At 47.1% G+C, this 18,316-nt stretch overlaps 1 protein-coding gene across 6 annotated transcripts in view; it reads right to left on the reverse strand.

Moving 5' to 3' along the window:
• Ebf1 (EBF transcription factor 1) overlaps positions 1-5,536 on the reverse strand; it is a 379,734-nt gene extending 374,198 nt beyond the window's left edge. For 4 of the 6 annotated variants that reach the window (XM_028777670.1, XM_028777669.1, XM_028777668.1 and 1 more), the window contains exons 1-4: positions 5,153-5,536; positions 2,889-3,045; positions 2,239-2,302; positions 1,492-1,547 (exon numbers count right to left, since the gene is read on the reverse strand). In XM_028777670.1, the coding sequence (XP_028633503.1) occupies positions 1,492-1,547; positions 2,239-2,302; positions 2,889-3,045; positions 5,153-5,286 (411 nt within the window). In that variant the 5' untranslated portion in view covers positions 5,287-5,536. Of the gene's footprint in view, positions 1-1,491; positions 1,548-2,238; positions 2,303-2,888; positions 3,046-3,145; positions 3,221-5,152 lie in introns of those variants that run through there. The other 2 variants (XM_028777673.1, XM_028777671.1) reach the window with 1 other exon arrangement.
• Between the last annotated feature and the right edge of the window lie 12,780 nt (positions 5,537-18,316).

Below are 18,316 nucleotides of genomic sequence, written 5' to 3' on the forward strand. Positions count from 1 at the left end.
TTTTTGAAAAACAAATTTCCACCTAATATATTTTGTTTTGATATCAGAAAACATTAAAAGACACTAAATCACGTTTTTTTGTGTCTCTACTCAGCAAGGAAAAAAGTCAAAAAATTCAGTGTCCAAAGGAAAGAGAATTATCCTATCTAGCAATCAAATGAATTCAAGAAAATAACTGTAATTAGAACAATAAACGGGAACTTACTCTGAGCTGTCAACTAAAAAATAAACACAATCTTCCAGAGACAAAAATACTTAAGGAAAATCACATGATAGCAATTTTTTAGACACTTGTCACTTTAAAAGATATACTTCACATCCATAATTCCATACATTTTATTTGTGTCACAATAAATATGAACATGATAATCAGCATGAGCTGTTATTAAATGCTTCTTGTTAAGATTTCAAACTCTCAACATCTCATTAATGTGTATTTTGCACATTATTGCCAGGCAGATCTAAAGCTATTTTTAATTATGCATAAATACCCTAATTCCAAACTTTCTAACCCAGTGAAGGAATAACACCCCTCCTTGTTTTAAAAGGAATATTTAAAATAACAGTCAAATAAACACATTTTAACCCTGCACTAAATTGCTGTTTGCTGTACAATAGATAAATTTTCCCTTTGTTTTGAATTCTTTCCCCCTTTCAATAAAGCTGTATTTTTTTTTCCTGTTACTTCAACTAACTAACCAGCTACTTCATTCTGAAACTATACTTTTTCTTAAAATTAAGAAGGGGGATAGATTTTAAAAAAAAATCCTCCTGCACCTCATTAAAATGTCAAGCCTCACTTCCAACTCGGCTCATAATTGTATCTTTTAAAACATAACTCAACCTTAATGTATACTGCCTGACACGGTGTGTTGGCAAGCTTGAGAAAATGCTGTCCATGTACCTTTAAGACAGAAAGTTAGCTAGCTCTTGCTGTCTGGCTCCCAGCCAAACTTGGAGGCCAAAGCAGGAGGGTTTTTTTGCAAAATACCCTTGAACAACTGTAGGCTCCCACTTCCAACACTACCTTCCAATATTATCGCCTTTAAAAAAAAATACAAATCTGTGGAGAGTTCATTTGCAAATTCCTCAGATCCATTCCTAGAATTGCCTCCTACCCTCCAATTCCTCAGGCCTGGGCCTTGGGGAAGGCTTGACTAGTTTGTGTTTCAGGAGTTCAGTCCATACAGCCTCCCCGGAGGGGGTTGTCTCTAAGGCTCCTTTCGCTTCCCCTAGGGCTCCTTGGCCAAGCCAGAGGAAGTTCAGTCCCTTTTCCTTCACTCAGCACCCTAGGTTTTAATCACTAGGCCTGGCTTTCCCAGGGAGCCAGTGAGCCTCAAGCAGGTCCTGGAAGCCTGCGCTGCAAGCACTTTGCCAGGGCCACCTAGGTCCCAGTCATCTCTCAGTGGTCCAATCAGCTTTTGAACTGCAGAAAATTTGGTGACCCGAGAGTCGTCCATCCCCCTCAGTGTGGAATTGTAAGAAACTTACTTGTTTTGTCATGGAGTCGATGAGACGCACGTAGAAATCCTGCTCAGTCCTTATCCCTGGGGGTGAAGGGAGGAAGGAAAATTAAGAGAGAGGGGATAAGCTCTGAAAGAAAAAAGAACTCCACAATACACATAACAATAGCAACAAACAAAAACTGCACACAAAGGGGTCCAAGGCCAAGGGGAACTCCCGCTGTCCTGAAAGGGGCGAGCCAGGACATTCCTTCCCAGAATCCAGAAAGGATCTGCAGGCCTAGTTCAAATGCTCCCCCTTAGAAGCCAGCTCCCTCCAAGCACTGGAGCTAGAAAAGAGGTGGGGAACCCCCCAACCTGGCCACTCTTCCTCCCCAGGCTAGAGCCCCTCTAAAGCTGCCTGGATCCATCAGGAACACTTCCACTCCTAATACCCCTGCCCCTTTCCCTCCCCCCCCCAAAAAAAACAAAAAACCAAGCCAAGCGACGTGAAATTTTGGCCGAGCAACACAGGCCTCAAGAACGGGAGAAAGAAGACAACCGAGTGGTCTTGTCAGGGCCAAGTGGCCTCTGCTCAGCCCTGGGCTGACCAAGCCGCCCTCTGCCTCCTCAGGTGAGAAACTTCCTAGAATGAAATTTCGGAGAGGCCTGTTCACCTGGAGGGTGGCTGATGGCTGAGCTTCGCTGGGGGGCTTTCGTCCACCTGGAGCTCCGTGAGCCCCCTGCCCTGACCCGGAGCCCCAGGGTGCTGGCACCGACCCGACAGGAGCCTCACCATTGCTGTAGAGGAGCTGGAGCCGGTAGTGGATCCCATTATTGGTCTTTTCGCTGTTGGCTTCCTGGTTTGCAGCAAGGCCCAAAGACACAAGAGATGAGGAGAGAGGTCTCTGTGAGCGAGTGCACCAACTTCAAGGCAACTTTTCCCATATGGGACCCCCCCCCCCCCCCATTCCGTAAAGCCAGCCAGCCCCAATAGCAACAGAAACTGTGACAAACTTAAACTTTTCTCCACCCTCATCCCAAACTGCTTTCTTTCTACCATTCCAGAAATTTCCGCGTGGTGCACATGGGTGAGATTCTTCCCAGAGCCTGGGGACTGCAGCCTGGGCCATCTGTGGCAAGCAATGCATAATCTGATAGTTCAGAGCGAGGACACCCCAGGCTCTCAAGGCTAGACTGAAGTAGGGTTCCGTTCGGTTTGCCTGGAATCTCTCCAGTTCTGGGGGTTCCATGTTAACTTTCTGGAGCAGGACCTTGAGTCCCAAGAGCCTGGATTCGTCCAGGACGGGAAGTAGCTGGAGGCGAGGGGGGTGGCTCTCACAGGAGTGTGAGCAAAGCTTAGCACACACACGGAGGCGGCTTCTAAGGCGCCTGGGCCTCCTGTCTGAGCCCGGGACTAATGGGGACCGCGCTGCGCCCACTTACTTTTTCCTTCTCCACGAACCCCACAAAGGCCGTCCTCTCAATCTCCACGGGCTGGCCCTGTCTGTCGTAGAGAGCCAGGACGAAGTGGAAGAAGTTGGATTTCCTCAGGTTAGAAGGCGGCTGCTTCTCAAAGTGAGCCCGGGCCAGACCCACCCCGCTGCGACCAAAGACGCAGAGTTAGTAGGCTAAGCCAGACTATGTCCCTCACCCACCCACCTTGTCACCCAGGACACGCGAGCGAACCCCCCAACACCCACCTTCTCTGCTCCCAAAACATCCCCTGGGCTCCTTCCATGACCCATCAGGAGCTCAAGCGCGGCTGACGATCCGCTCAAATGCCATTCATGTCCCTGTCCTCCCCTTCCAGAGACAGCGGGTCATCAGAACTCAGAGGTGTGAAAGTTTTGTTTGGGTTTTGGGTGTGAGATGAAACGCTACAATCTTTACTCCACTTGAAGTGCGTGGAGAGGAAACGTGACCCGTGGGTGAAGCGAAAGGGGGTTAAAGAGAAAGTGCGCAGTTTACTACTTGGAAGGCCAGGGCGTGGGAATGGGCTCCAACTACGCCTCCAAATCTCGCAAGTAAGTGGGCAGGTGGAAATGCACGCAGGCATGCTAGGCTGCTCGCTGCAGTAGCTACCCCTCCAGGAAACTCCCTAGCCTCGGCCAGCTGCCGGTACCCGGCTTCAGCACGCTAATTTTCTACACAAACACAAGCAAGAGGAGAAGGGTCCCAGCTTGGGACTCGCGGCTATTAGAAATGATCGATCGCCATGGGAAAGGGAACTGGGGCGTTTTGTTTTATTGTTGTAGGTGGTGGTTGTTGTTTGGTTTAATTTTTTTTTTAAATAAAAGACCTGTCTTGCCAAAGTTTTTCCATTCTGAGAAATCATCCTCACACATTCCAGAAACCCAAAGGGCCAAGGCTTCTGGGCTGAGAAGATCCGCCTAGGACTGGAGACTGGAGCGCCTGGGGGGCACCACAATGACAGCCCAAACTACGGGATACTATGGGACAACACACACACACACACACACACACACACACACACACACACACACTTTCGCTTCCAGCCTAGTTACTCAATTCACTCTCACTACCAACCACTCCCAACCCGGTGCTCAGCGGAGATGGAAACAGTAAAGGACAGTTGTTTCTAGCCCTCCCCCCAAAATCTGAAAAGACGGAATTACTCTCCCTTCTCCTACATCCTATATGTCTAATGGGGCCTGGACCCACAAAGTTTTCTCTAAGCCCAGCTTGTGGCCAGCAATGAAAAGGACAAGGTACCATTTGTCACTTGGGACCAGGAGCCCCTGGACAGGGCACTGGGTGTGTCCAGGGAAGTTCCTCAAGTTAGCCTAGAAGAGCATGGCCTCCAAGCCACTCAGTGTAGGATCTGGAGAGTGGGAGAGGGACTGGAGGAGGCCAAGGTGACTGGGGGGATGAGGAAGGCTTTTAAGAGATGTGAGAATTAAAGTTGAGAATCACTGTTCGACAGGCAAACTGAGAAAAACTGAAGGCTCAAGCATGGAAAGAGGAGAGAGAGTAAAGAATCCAGATAGGAGAAGTCAGAGAAGACTCCAAGGAGAGAAATGGGGAGAGAGAAACAGAGGAGAGAGCCAGGTGAGGAAAGAGAAAAGAGAAAAGAAGAGTAAAACCGAGAAAAGAGGGGGGAAAAAGAGTGGCAAAGGATAAAAAAATTAAAGAAGGTAGAAAAAAGAAAGGAAAGATAGGAAAAAAAGGAAGGACTGTGAGACGGAATGGAAAGGAAGGAAGGGGGAGAGGAGAAAATTAAGTAAGAAAAGAGAAAAGAGAGAAGAAGAAAAAGGAAAAAGGAGAAAGGAAAAAGGAAAAAGGAAAAAAACTGAAATAAAGGGAAAGGGAAGCGGAGGGAAGGGGAGGAAAAGGGAAAAAATATAACTACCCAGAAAAGAAAACAAGCGGTCAGAAAAGCGCAGCTATCCAACACCGTGCTTCAGAGACGCCTCTTCTGGGTTAAAACAAAACGAAAACACTCGCAGATGGGGCTGCGGAAAGTGCCGGCAAAGCTTGGGCTCGGCTCCCTCCGGCAGCTCGCTGTTCTCTGCTGGCCACCGGCGATGAGTGCTGCGCAGCCGGGGAGCGCGGAGCCCGGGCGGCGAGCGAGCGCAGCGCAGCGGCAGACGCACTCGCGTGGCCGGGCCCCGGGTAGCCGCGCCGCCGTCTCCGGGCTCTCCCGCTAGCCGGCGGCCTCTCCTCCACGGTCCCCCAGCGGTACCCACCTCTGCGCCGCTGTGTTGGCGTCCAGCACCCCGGCGCCCTGCATCCACGTCCGCACCGCGTTCATGCCGCTGCCCAGCGGCTCTTCCTTCATACTGCTTCCACTCCGTTGGATGCTTTCCTGGATCCCAAACATGAAAACAACCTTTTCTTGTGGAAAATCTCCTCCCCTTTGAAAATATTAAAAAAAAAAAAAAGGAAAAAAAAAAGCCAACCACAGATTTTTTTTTTTTGAGTCGATGAGACTCGCGCTACATCAAGGCGGGCTGAAAAGCAAAATTTTTAAAAATGTAAACCTTCGCTCAAAACTGAGCGATAACAAGGGGGGGGGGGCGAGAAAAAAAAAGAAAGGGAAAATCCAACGAAAAGACCAAAATTAAGAAAAAAACAGAGATGTATGCTTGGCTGTTGGGGGTTGTTTGGTTGGTTGGTTTTGAGTTTGGGTGCTTTTTTTTCCTTTTTTTTTTTTTTGCTTTTTTTTTTTTTGCTTTTTTTTTTCTTTTTGTAGTAATCACAGGCCGTTGGAGAACAGGAGGGGCTGGAGTTTCCTTTTGTAGCGGTACCTTCACTTGAAGAAGCAGGAAGAAAAAAACCACCCTGATGACAATTTAAGAAACAATAGATACGACTCTTGAAGCCGGCTTGGCTACTTGAAGTGTCATTTTCCACAACCAGGCAAGTTTTTTTTCTCTCTCTCTCTTTTCCTCCTCCTCTCTCAACCAAAGATGTTTCTTTCCTTTCCGTGCGTGTAGATGAGGACGCTGGTTGCTGTAGACAGATACACCGGAGAGGGTGGGGGGAAGGGGAGAGAGAGGGAAAGAGGAAGGGGGGGAGGGAAAGAGATAGAAAAAGAGAGGAGAGGGAGAAAGAGAGGGGTGGACCCTGCTGGATGGAGATTCTGTTTTCTCCTTGCTAAAATAGAAGTGATTTGCAGGCTCTCCCTGTGGAATCCAGTTTGACTCTCCCCAGAGCTAAACACAGGCACACTAACCCCAAAGGGAAGGAGGCGGGGCCATCGCAGCCTGGACACGCCCCTTCTTTGCATAACGTCATCCTTCCGCCTTATCGCAGCCAATCGCAGCTCCCGAGCTGGATTGTTCACAGAGCCCGGCCACACTCCCTCATTAACATCCTTCTCCGGGTGGCGCAGGGGAGCCGCCAAAGTTCCCGGCAAAGTGGCAAGCCAGGGAGCTCTGAGCACCAGCGTTTAGGCTGGAAGGAGCGTGGCAATAAGGAGCAAGAGAGGGGGCAGAGGGAAGGAGATGACGGTATTCTGAACCGAGAGGGTATGCATCATGGCAGTCCCTAAGCATCCCCTCCGCGCCCTGAGAGCGACGGAGGCGTACTGATTGCGTTCTCTCAGGGCTGACGCCTAGTCCCTTGCTCGGCTGTCCTGGGACTTCGGGGGCAAACGTGGAGGAAAAAGGACTGACCAAGCAGAAAAGGCAGGATGCCCATTCCAGGTGCCCAGCTCTTCGATCTGAAGCAAGGGTGACGGGATGAAATTTGTGTGCGCGAGATTGAGACTTTGAGGGCCCTCGGAAGACACTGTCTCCGTGTCTGCAGAGGTAGAGAAGCCTAAAGCCCCCAACGAATACGGCTTTAGTAGTTCGCAAGGGACTGGACAATCTAGACTCGGTCCTCAGCAGGGCTCTGAAATGCCTCTGATTCTAGTGCTAACCCAGACACGAATGCTGTTGGGCGGGGATTCTTACTTGGTCGCTACTCTTCAGCTACATTCAGTCCCTAAGAATGAATGGGTTTCTGGGGCTGTGCCAGGATGCGTCTCTAAATATCTTCAGATCCTCAACCTCCTCTCCTGCTCCGAAAAGTAGCTTTATTTTTCTTTACCAACGCAGCAAGGATGTTGCCTTCTCTGATTCGTTGGTTATTTGGCACACAGAGTTCTTTCTGTTAAAGGGGAAGAGGGCTTGAGCCAACTTCCATCACAACCCTAGGGAGAGACTGGGAAGCAGAGAAGAGAGGTGGGGGGGAGGGAAAGGGAGAAAAGAGGAGGAAGTGGATAAAATGGAAGAATGTAAGGGGAGGAAAGGAAGGAAGGAAAAAAGAAGGAAGGAAGGAAGAGGAGGAAGAAGAGGGTAACTTGTTTCCTACCTCAAGTCTATTGGCCTTTGTGTTGTTACTGAGGAGGAAATGGGTGGAGGTTTATGGGTAATGTGTCTACTTCATTTTTTTTAAAAAAAGGTTGCAACATTAAATAAACTCATGGTAAACTGTATCATTACCCTCAGAGGACATCCTGGATGCAGACAAGGCTGCTAAGGACTCCTTGGGGACAAAATTCTTAGCCTGAAATCCAGATTCCCTTTTCTGCTGGTCTTCCTTGGTCCTTTGATTTATAAAAATGTATTGCAGACAGTGATGGAAAGGAATACATATCCCTGTTGAATGAAACAATCAAGGCCAGCAAGCATTATACTTGGTGGGTCTGTCCAAGGAGGAATGTGGAGCCCTTTTGTGATGAAAGAGTGGGCGGCGTGTATTCCAAGACTACAGGATGAATGCATGGCCACTATCTTCAGACACAACTTTATCTACGAATTATCAATCTAGCTCCCAGACTATTTATTGGGCACACAGTAGGTGCTGGGCGTGTATGTAAAAAGATGAGTCATAAGCTTGTAGACACCCGAATCTTCTCCATCTCTACAGAACTTAAATGCACAGTTGAAGCTGGGCCTATTAAACTTTTTCCAAAGCTCCAAGCTTTTGCTGATGTCCCAGATCCAGGATCCTCTTAACCTCAGGAGTACACAGCATGAGTCCCTTCCTTAAGTTCAGAGGTGATCCTTCAAGGTAGGGGCATCAGGAAGCAGGGGCTACCCTCCTGCAATGGATCCCAGGAAGTCCTAGCTTAAGACTCAGGTCTCCTTCCTTAACTGCTTGAGTCTCCAATTTTCAGAAATAAGGCCAAAACGTTGAAAGTTGTATGTAATAGGATAATGTCCCTATCTGTGATGGGAAGCACAGAGTTAAGAAAAGACCATTTGCTCGAGAAGAGAGAAATGCAGTCACATTGAGGCCTGTGGTTGACAAGAGTCACAGAGAACATAGACCTCTGGAGATCATCTACAAAGGATCCTGGTGTCAGTCAGCACATGAAACCCACTATCCCAAAAAGAGAAACTGGCACAGAGAATGATACCTTTAGCTGCCCAATTCTCTAGAAACTAACTATAAAGTAAGCAATTTCCATATCCACCCACTAAGCCAGAAGAGGAGGAGGAAGAGGAGGAGGAGGAGGAGGAGGAGGAAGAAGAAGAAGGTGGTGGTGGTAAAGAGAGGGAGGCAAGAATCTTTGGGCAGTCCTTATTCCCTTTGGCCTGACAGGCAGCCAGCACCTCACCTGGGATGGTGGGCATATTTCATTTTCAGTAAGCAGAGTGCATTTGTAGATTTTCATCTGGCCTTTTAACGTGGCTTCTACATCCAATAATAAATGTTTAAGTATAAGGAAGCTGAAAGTAAGTGGAAAAGAGATGGGGGGATAGAAAACTGACAATGACCCCCAGGATATCTCTCTCTCTCTCTCTCTCTCTCTCTCTCTCTCTCTCTCTCTCTCTCCTTCTCTCTCTCTTTTCCCAGGTCTCTTTCACAGTTGCAGGATCAGAGCCTCTAGCATGGGTACCTAGGAATCTATATTTAAAGACATTTAGAAATTCTTGCCTTCTCTCCAAACAAAGAGATAGGGAAGGAGCCACTCTAAAGGAATACGCTTCTTCTGGAATGATGTTTTCCTGTTGAACTTCTGGCAGTTTCTTCATCTGGTGGGAGGAGGTGGTGATCATGGACAGGTCAGAGGGTCCACACTGCCAGGCAAGGCTGCTCAGCTTCTGGGCTCCTCCAGTGTTAGAAGAAGTTGAGGCCAGGGCACAAGAATTCCCTCCCCCTGCGCCCTTCAAATCCAACTTCTGGCACCCAGGCCGTCCCAAATTTCTGTAAACCCAGACTCCCCCTCATGGGGCATATAAAATGACGCAATAACTTCCAGGGGCTCGGGTGGAATTATGCTCCCCTGCCTGCCCTTCTGTAAAAAGAAAGACCCCCTGAATTTAGTGGAACTGAGACCAGAAGGAATGTCCCAAGAAAAGAGGGGATGGCTTTTGCTTGTCTGCCCCCAGGAGGTAGGCTTGGGACTAGTCCTGAAGCTGTTCTACTTTTCTCTTCTTGAGGACCCCCCCACCCGGAGAGCCAACAGTCCGGGACTACCCCCTCACCTTTCTTAGCTTTCTTGCCAGAGGTAGCTGCCACCCCAGTGGGAGAATGGGCTCTTCATTCAGTGCTAGGAGGAACTGGAAGTGGGCGACAAAGCGCCAAGGCTCGAAGGCCTTCTGCGCGCTTCTGGGGAGTCGCGGGGCCACTAGACGTCTGAGACGTGTGACTGGGACCGGCGAAGCCAAATCACTATCAGGGGAACCAGGTAGAATTCTTAGCGACCTGGAGCCCTGGGAAAGCGGGGTGCAGCCAGGCAAGGGAGAGAGCGATGGGAAGATACCACGGATGCGGGTTGGAGCTACCGAGCACTGGGACCCACGAGCTCACTAAACCCTGATCTGTCCCCGGGTAGCATTCACCCACCGCTATGGGGAGCGTGGGAGCCGCAGGCCAGAACGCCACCGGAAATCCGGACTCTGATCCGGGCTTGCGACCTCGCGGCGCTCCGGAAAAGTCCCTCCTTTGCTCATCCAGTCTCGGTCCTGGGATAACCCTCCCGTTCTTGGAACCAACTAGAAAACTGAAGAAGAGAGTGACAGCCACTCACAGGAGGTAGATAACAAATAAACAATCTCTTAGGCTCTGGCGCAGAGACTGCAGTCAACTTGAGTAGGACCAGGCGCGGTGCGGTTCCACAAAACTGTCCCCTCTCGGAACGATCTGAGGCCTCTCTCGGGTTTCCCCCGGGATCGTCCCAGACAATAAATAGATCCCTGTTGTTGCTAGGTTTACTGGACATGAAATTACTCAATCTGCACCACAGCCCACTCCCATTGTACAGGTGAAGAAACGGAGGGTTTGTAAGAGAAGCGGAAGCAAATGAAAACTTGCTCCTGCCACACCTCTAATAAAGTTACCGGGACATTGTCTCCAGGGCCAGTGCTATTAACCTTGGAGTCAAACCCCCACCAAGCAGAGGCATCCACGGTCTATCCACCACCACTAGAACTCACAGGCACGCTGGGTCCTGCTTACACATAGCAGGGTGGAAAGAGAGAGAGAGGGCGCTTGTCACCGTGAGGACAAACCACACAGAGGCGAGAAGAGAGGAGTTTCAGGGAAATCTTAACGAATATGACTATTTGAAAACAAGTTTGCGCTATAATGTAAGTGGGTGCTTCTCTCCCTCTCCTCCCCACACAGGACTCCCCAGGGACGTACCAACTCCAGCCCTAGCTGTATCAAGTTGTCTCCCCCCCAGTTCCACCTGAGGTCCAAGCTGTGGCAAGCTTGCCTAATGAAAACAACCTTAAGTACAGGACTTTGCCAGAATGTCCAATGTCAGTGATGTTCATTACAGGATAGAAGTCTGGATGTGTTTTCATTGTGGGTTGGAGGGACACGGTTCAGTCTTGGCCTGAGCACAGATTGCTAAAACCCAACGTGTAATTCTGAGTTGGGAGAAAACAGCTGGTGGTGTCCCAGAAAAAGAACTTTAGTTTGGTGCTACCACGGGATGGAGCCCAACTGGTACCCCACTTTGAGAATTTTGCCTATCTGACTAGGAGACTAGAGCCGACTCTCACCACATAGAGGGGGGTGGGATGGGGCTTCCACGAGTTTTAGAAGGCAACTCCCCAGTTTATAAATTAACACTGCTCAAGTTTTAAAACACAAACTGAGGTGGAAGAAAGAAAACTCAGGACGGTGAGGGTGTAGAGGTGGGGGAGCCTATACAGATTTAAGAGAGAGATGGGCCTGTTTCCCTAAAGAAAAGTTTAAAAAGGAAAAGTGCATTCGGGAGGTGGGCTCAAGATTCCCAAGTGAGAAAAACTCTGTGCGCTCCTCTCTTAGGCGGCTTTCTGGGTATTTGCGCGGTGTTGTGCGCTTCCCGTTCCTCATTGCTACCTTTGTTTAAAATGCCCGTGGTGTGAATGTACACACGGGTTTTCAATCAGCGACCCCCCAGCTGCATTATTTGAGGGTCTGTACAGCGCACTCTTGGCTCCGTGTGAGCGCGCGTGCTTCAGTGCGAGGCCAAGAGAGTGAGCACAGGTGCACCTCTATCTAGAGTGTGCATGAGAGTCACGGGAAGACATAGTTTGTGTTAGTATAGTGTGCAAACGCAGAGGAACTTGTGTACTGAGCAAGATTGTACACGTGAGTCTGAGCCCGCGCTCATGTGTGTTTTGTATTGTGCACTTGTGTGTGTTAACTGCCGCAAAGACATCCGAAGAATCAAAGTCCAGCTAGGCTGCGTGGAAATCGAGGTGTCAAGGGCAATGGTGAGGCTGCAGGTCCCTTGGCCTTACGGGTGGGAGGGAGCCTGATGGAGGAGTGCAGGGCATGGCCACAGGCCGGGGGTGAGCGCCCAGCTCAGCTCCCTGCAGACCAGGTGTAATTTCCACCCACAAATTACCCGAACTGAGAGCGCAACGGTCCCTGCTGGACAGTTCCGCTCTCTTAATGGTTCCTCCCGGACAGTTTCTGATTATTGATGCCGCGTCCAAAAGGAGACCGCTTCCGGGAGATTTGCTTGTGTGTTCATTCCCCTTATCGCTGTTGATTCGCTTGGCTGCTACAAAGACCCAGCCAAACCTACCAGCGCGACCAAGAAGTCCTGAGCGGATCCTGTCGTGCAGGCTTCGTGCAGGCCAGAATTGTCTTCCAAGGTGGAGTCACAGCGCCACCTCGCGATCCTCTAGCTCCCTCGCGGCACTGCCGCTCGAGAAGGGGACTTTGCAGGTCCCCAGCCTATAAATTCCCAATGCTGGTTCCTGTTCACACTCACTATTTCTTTATTCGGTTAGTAAGTTCTTCATTTCCCCAGGCACGCCTTGAACACCTCTGGACTATCCACCCGTCACGGTTCAATCTCCAAGGTTGCCTAAACGAACCTTTCCCTCCAAGGCAGCCCATGGGTACCTTTCCACAGCTTCCCCTAAGGCTCATTTCACACTGTCAGAAATACAGTCTCTCTCCCCTGGTCAAGGAACACCTCAGTAATATCGAAAATTGTTTTTCCAACATCAACCCAATCTAGAGCTTATTGACGAGCCTGTGTGAGGGAGTCTCTGATACAATGTTCTATGCTAAGCATAAGACAGTCTTATTTAATCATCCCACATACCAAGCCCTGATTCATTTATTATTATTAATTATTATTCACATGAAGAAACCAGTGTTAGAGGGGTAAAAGCGCCCAACCAAGGTCAAGAGCCCAGGTTAGTCTATCTGATGCCAGAACAGACATAGCTTCTATGTCTTGCAAATTTCATCAGCTCTATGGCTTCAGGCTATGTGACCAGCAAGGCCCAGAGTTGGCATTCATGTAAAAACCCATTTCTCCAGAGTCAGGAAGAGAACTGCTATTACCAAGTGCCTTATGTGCTCACACAGCATATTACAGCCTATCATACACAGCATATTACAGCATATAACATGCAAGCACTGCTCACAAAGCATACTACACCACTCTCTACCCAAGGAACCCTAGTCAAGCTAGCCATCCTCCCTCCATCCTTTTCTTTTTTTTATCTTTTTATTATTATTATTATTATTGGATATTTTATTTACATTTCATATGTTATCCCCTTACCCCATCCCCCACCCACCCGGGAACCCCCCATCCCCTTACCCCTTCTCCTTCTTCTCCGTGGATGTAACCCCCACCTACTCCCCCCCACTCCCACTTCCCCACCCTCAAAATTCCCACCCCCTGGGGCGTCCAGCCTTCATGAGGTCAAGGATCTCTTCTTCCACCTGTGCCCGGCAGGGCCCTCCACTCTTACATATTCAGCTGAAGCCCTGGATCCCTCCATAAGTGCTCCCAGGCTGGTGTTTAGGACCCTGGGAGCTGCATCCTTTTCTTTTATTAAAGATATTTTACAATTTACTTCTATCTTATGTGTATGCACGTCTTACCTGCCTGTATGTATGTAGACCACATCCATGCCTCCTGACACAGAAGGCAGATACCCTGCAACTGACGTTACAAACAGCTGTCATGTGGATGCTGAGAATCAAATCTGGGTCCTTTTCAAGAGCAACAAATGTTTTTAATCAGTCAGCCATCTCTCTAGCTCCCCAACTTCCTTATTCTTAAAAGTAGGTTTACTGTAAGGGACAAAGGAGAGACGTGGATGCCACACTCCTGATGGACTGCTCAATGCTCCACCCAGTGCAAATGCAGCATTTGTGAGCATTGAGCTCACAGCTCAAAAAAAATGTAATTACTGATAGTCACCAGCTAACACACGAAACAAAATGAATCTACCATCCCTACATAGAGTTTATTATGAAACTACTTCGTGGTTATATCTTCATTCTCATTGTAGACATGAGTTACGTAATGGGACATGTTTACTTTATGGTGGTTTGAATGTTTATATTACCCTGATGTTTAAAAGAAAACATTTAAGGGGTGCAGAGGGCGAGAGATAGAACTAAACAGTAAATCAGTAGGCTTTGCCTCTTGCCCTTTCTTCCTTTGTAGACTTTTGTCAAGAAAGATTTAAAGGGAGACTATAGAAATGTTTCTTACTCTGGAGAGTACAAAATTCTGGTTTATTTTTAATTAGGGGAGATTCTGAGCTAGTCTGAGTTTTTCCCCACTCAAAAAAAAAGCAAAAAAAAAACCCATTGTTACAACTAACACATTAAAAGCTTTGAAATTAAGCTAAGCAAATGTATGCACGCAAATAAGAGAAACAAATGAGACCAGAATTTTAGACATTTCTCTAAAAGACTATATTTCAAAAGTTCAGTGTCTCTTTCTAGAATGACTCGTTAAAGAACTACTCCTGTTAAGTTTGTTGAATACGAACTTTGCAGCCTGCTCAGATCAGACCTTCCATGCTCTAGAAAGGCCGATGAGCAGTATAGTCATGTTATAGCTCTTCGTAATTTCTCCTCAGAAAAGTGAGACAGGAAAAATCTACAAGAGATAGAAGTGTGCCTTCCATTCTGCTGGCCCATGATTCCATTTCTAGAGACCCCACTGCAGGCTGGATCTAGTTTAATTCATATGGACTTGTTTCTTGTTTCGTGTTATGCTCTCGTATGGAGAAAAAGAGATGTGGGCAACTCTACCTGCGTTGAAGTCATGGGGGTTTAGTAGCATGACTGATGGGATTTTTATTACTCTTGACTGGGAATTTGGCTCATACTAATACTGTGAACCACTGATTTTTGGCAACATGGGATCTTGTTCTATTTCTCCCCCTTCTTCCCTCTCCCCCTCCTTTTCTTCCTAATGTTTTTCTTCTTCCTCTACTTGTTTTTCACCATGACAGTCATTAGGGATAGCCACCAAAATCCTGCCATCTTTCTCTTCTCTTGGAATGCTACTTCTCAGATTTCCAGGTTGGAGTACCCTGAGTACTCTGTATGTGGAGAAGCCCTGTGATTTTCCTAGGCAAATGAGGAGTTAGCAGGAATGGCATGTCACTCATGGGCAAGAAGCAAGAAGAACCAGGGCACAGTTCACCAAGTTTCCTTCCCTAGCAGCAGGAGCTGATGGATCCCCAAATGGAGTTTACAATCACCTGCCAGTCTTTGTAAAGCTGATGTGTTTTGGAGTGCCCCTGTACTCATAGGGGCATTTAGCATGAGTGGGAAATTATCCTGTTACTATAAAACACAGAGAATTCTTGACTGGAGTGTGGCCTAGCCTTCTTGACTAATGCACTTAGGAAAGAAACATCTTTTCCTCTGGGAGACAGAAAGAAAGTTCCTCCCTTGAGTGGAAAAAAGTGGCTTTCTCCATCTAATGAAAAGAATTATCAGAAATCTGAATGTCTTTGCTTTAGTCAAGTCACTCTTAGAGTTCCCAACATCATTTGGAAACTCCAAAGAGAGAAAAGGAGATGCACTGCAGACATCATTGAAAGGAAACTCGAAATTCTTTCGGGAGCCCCACAGGACTTTCCAAGAGCATTTTACTCACTTGCAGACACACTATGAAGTGAGTTTCCTTAAGGTCTTACTGGGAAAGACGTTCTTAGCAGTTCCACAGAGGAATACAGAAACATTTCTCAGGACAGTAAAGCTGGCTCAACCATTAAGGTTGCTTGCTTGCTGCTCTTGCAGAGGACCAGAGTCCTCAGTACCCTCATCTGACCGCTCACAACCACCACCCGTGTAACTCCCGCTGCAGGGGATCTGACATCCTCTTCTGGCCTCCTGTACCTGCATGCATGTGGCAGATCTCTCAGGGACACACATACATATATATAAATAAAAATAACAAGCTTTTGTAAAAAAAAGAAAGGAGGAGGAGGAGGAGGAGGAGGAGGAGGAGGAGGAGGAGGAGGAGGAGAAAGAAAGAAAGAAAGAAAGAAAGAAAGAAAGAAAGAAAGAAAGAAAGAAAGAAAGAAAGAAAGAAAGGGAAGGAAAGAAAAAAGAAAATTTCTTTCCCCATTATATTCACTTCCATAACTTCAAGTTGACAACAGTAAAAATACTTAGCCAATTAAGTCTTTAAGAAACATCATCTAGGACGGTTTAACTTTTCCAGAATTTAGTTCTTCGTCTCATGAGATGGACTAAATGTTTGTGCTCTACCCACCAAATCGTATATTGAAACACTGACACCTCAGCCTTCCATATGCTGGTACTACTCCCAACAATAGCAAACCCACAGAGAGAAAGTAACCATCCACAGGACAGGAGAGAGTTGTTTCACAGGGGAGGGGCCAAGTTTGAGGTTCACCAGCCTTGATTGAGCAGCAAGTTCCTATAACTCTAGAACCAGAGCATAACATAACCAAACTGACATTGATCTCAGACTCCTAAATATCCAGCCTGAGAGGACTAAATGTCTATTGGTTAAAGCACCTAATCTTTGCTGTCTTGTTATGGCAGTTTGTGTAGGCTACATGTGGAAAAATTAAAAACAATTAGACCAGATGGTCTGTAGGATAGCCCCTGTGTCTAGCAAACTGCCATTGAAGGGATTTGAGTGACAGATTTTCAGGAATAGTACCTTCAGGAATATCTCCCAAACACAACCCAATGTTTGTTTGTTTGTTTGTTTTTTCTATAGTGTTCTTTATGTTTTCTCATACTGACTCTGCATTGACAGCTTCCTGGATAAGCTGGTGTCTCTATTCCTCAGCCTCAAATTAGTTTAAATATGAGACTCTGTTAGAAAACTGGAGGTGAATTTGAAGCACGGAAAAGGCTTTGTCACTTTCTACCTTCTATACCAAACAAGTTTAAAGATTCTTTTCAGATTTTCATGAGCTGGTTCCCTAAGGAAACTTCCAGTGAACTTCCAGGAAACTTTTGTGAGGAATATTGGCAGTGTGACTAATGTCCTGGATAAAGCCATTGAGATTTGTTCTTCGTCTTTGGACTAACATGGCTGATTACCAACAAAGCAGCTTCTTTCATATAATAATTGAAAGTTGGCAGAGAGTTGTTATTGCCTTGACACCTGTCAACAGGGCAAGAAATAAAATTAAGGTTTGCCTGTACCTCATGGCTGCTGAGCTTCAGTTTGGCTCATGGCCGCTTGTGATATTAAGAAACCTGCCAGCAACTTTACCAGAGAATAGAAAGTATCCTACCACCACTGGACTTGGTGGCACATGCCTTTAATATCAGTACTGGGAAGGCTGCAGCAGGAGTCAGCTTGGTCTACATGGTGAGTTCCAGGCCAGCCAAGGCTACATAAAGAGACCCTACGGCAAATAAAAAAGGAAGTAAGGAAAGAAGGAAGGGGGAGGACTGTGGAGGAAGGGAGGGAGGACACTCTCTAAGACACTATAAGACACTTCTGTATAGATAGATGCTGCCTGATGTTTCTGCTGTTAAACCTGGTTCCATTACCCCTGGGTGTCCAAGAAGATGACAGTCTTGTCCTTGGAATGTGATATAGCCTTCTTATTTATTGAACACACAGCATCCAACGGGGGATGAGAACACCCTCAGGTCACTCCTTCCAAAAGCAGAGGTGGACACATCAGTTTGCCTTCTGCTGTGATGAGCTCCTGATCTCCAACAATACGCCATGGGTACTCGGCAATCTCTGAAACCACTGAGAACCCGGACTTGCTTGGTAACACAACTCACATCAGCCTGTGCTGACTGATAGAGCTTCCCATTTCAAATGCTAGCCTTTGGTAGAGGAAAACTGCTTCTGTTAGGTAAGCATTTAAGCTTAACCATAGACAGACACCTTTTTTTTTTTAAGAAAAATTCTGTTAACCAATTTACGTGTACAGTGCTTCTTTTTTAATTAATTAATTATTTATCTTTTGACAGGCAAGGTGAAGAACCACCCTGCCTCCATCTTAGACTGAAGAGTTATCTTTCAGTAAAGACAAACTAGGTTCATTCCTGTTTGTGATTAAACCTCTGTTTTTCAAGAATAGTGCTATGCTCCCACCTATCATCTTAACTAAAAATGGTTCTGTGCTGCCAGTTCTGGGAATGGCAATCATGCCATTGCTGCAAAATGTTGATTGTAATCATCTTGTAACTCTACCTTAGTTTGGAAAGGTTGTATGACCACCAGCTAGGATAATCATGTTGTGTAGCCATAGTATGGCTACCTTGCTATGCCCACCCTGCAAGCGTGTCTTTGTTTCAGGAGAAACCAACTTGTTGGGCTTCTGTTCTGCCTCTATAACCCCACCTATTCTTCTCACCAAACCTTGGAAACCCTTGACCGATGAGATATAAAAGCTTTCTCTTCCTCACATCCAATGCAGCCTGTAAGCATGAATTTTTAAAAGCTGGCTTTCATTAATTTGGCCATGATGATTTGGGTCAGTGGTCTTTCTCCTCCCGTCTTTGGGATTAACATTAAGACTATGAATTCATTCTTCTATAACCAATGAACAACAGTGCAGGTTGAGTGTATTGGTACAAACCTTTAATTCCAGAACTCAGGAAGCAGAGGCAGGTAGATTTCTATAACTTCAAGGCCAGCCTGGTCTACATAAGAAGTTTCAGACCAGCTAGACCTACAAGTGATACACTGC

Source organism: Grammomys surdaster, unplaced genomic scaffold, assembly GCF_004785775.1.
Source record: "Grammomys surdaster isolate TR1022 unplaced genomic scaffold, NIH_TR_1.0 313, whole genome shotgun sequence".
Classification (NCBI taxonomy): domain Eukaryota; kingdom Metazoa; phylum Chordata; class Mammalia; order Rodentia; family Muridae; genus Grammomys; species Grammomys surdaster.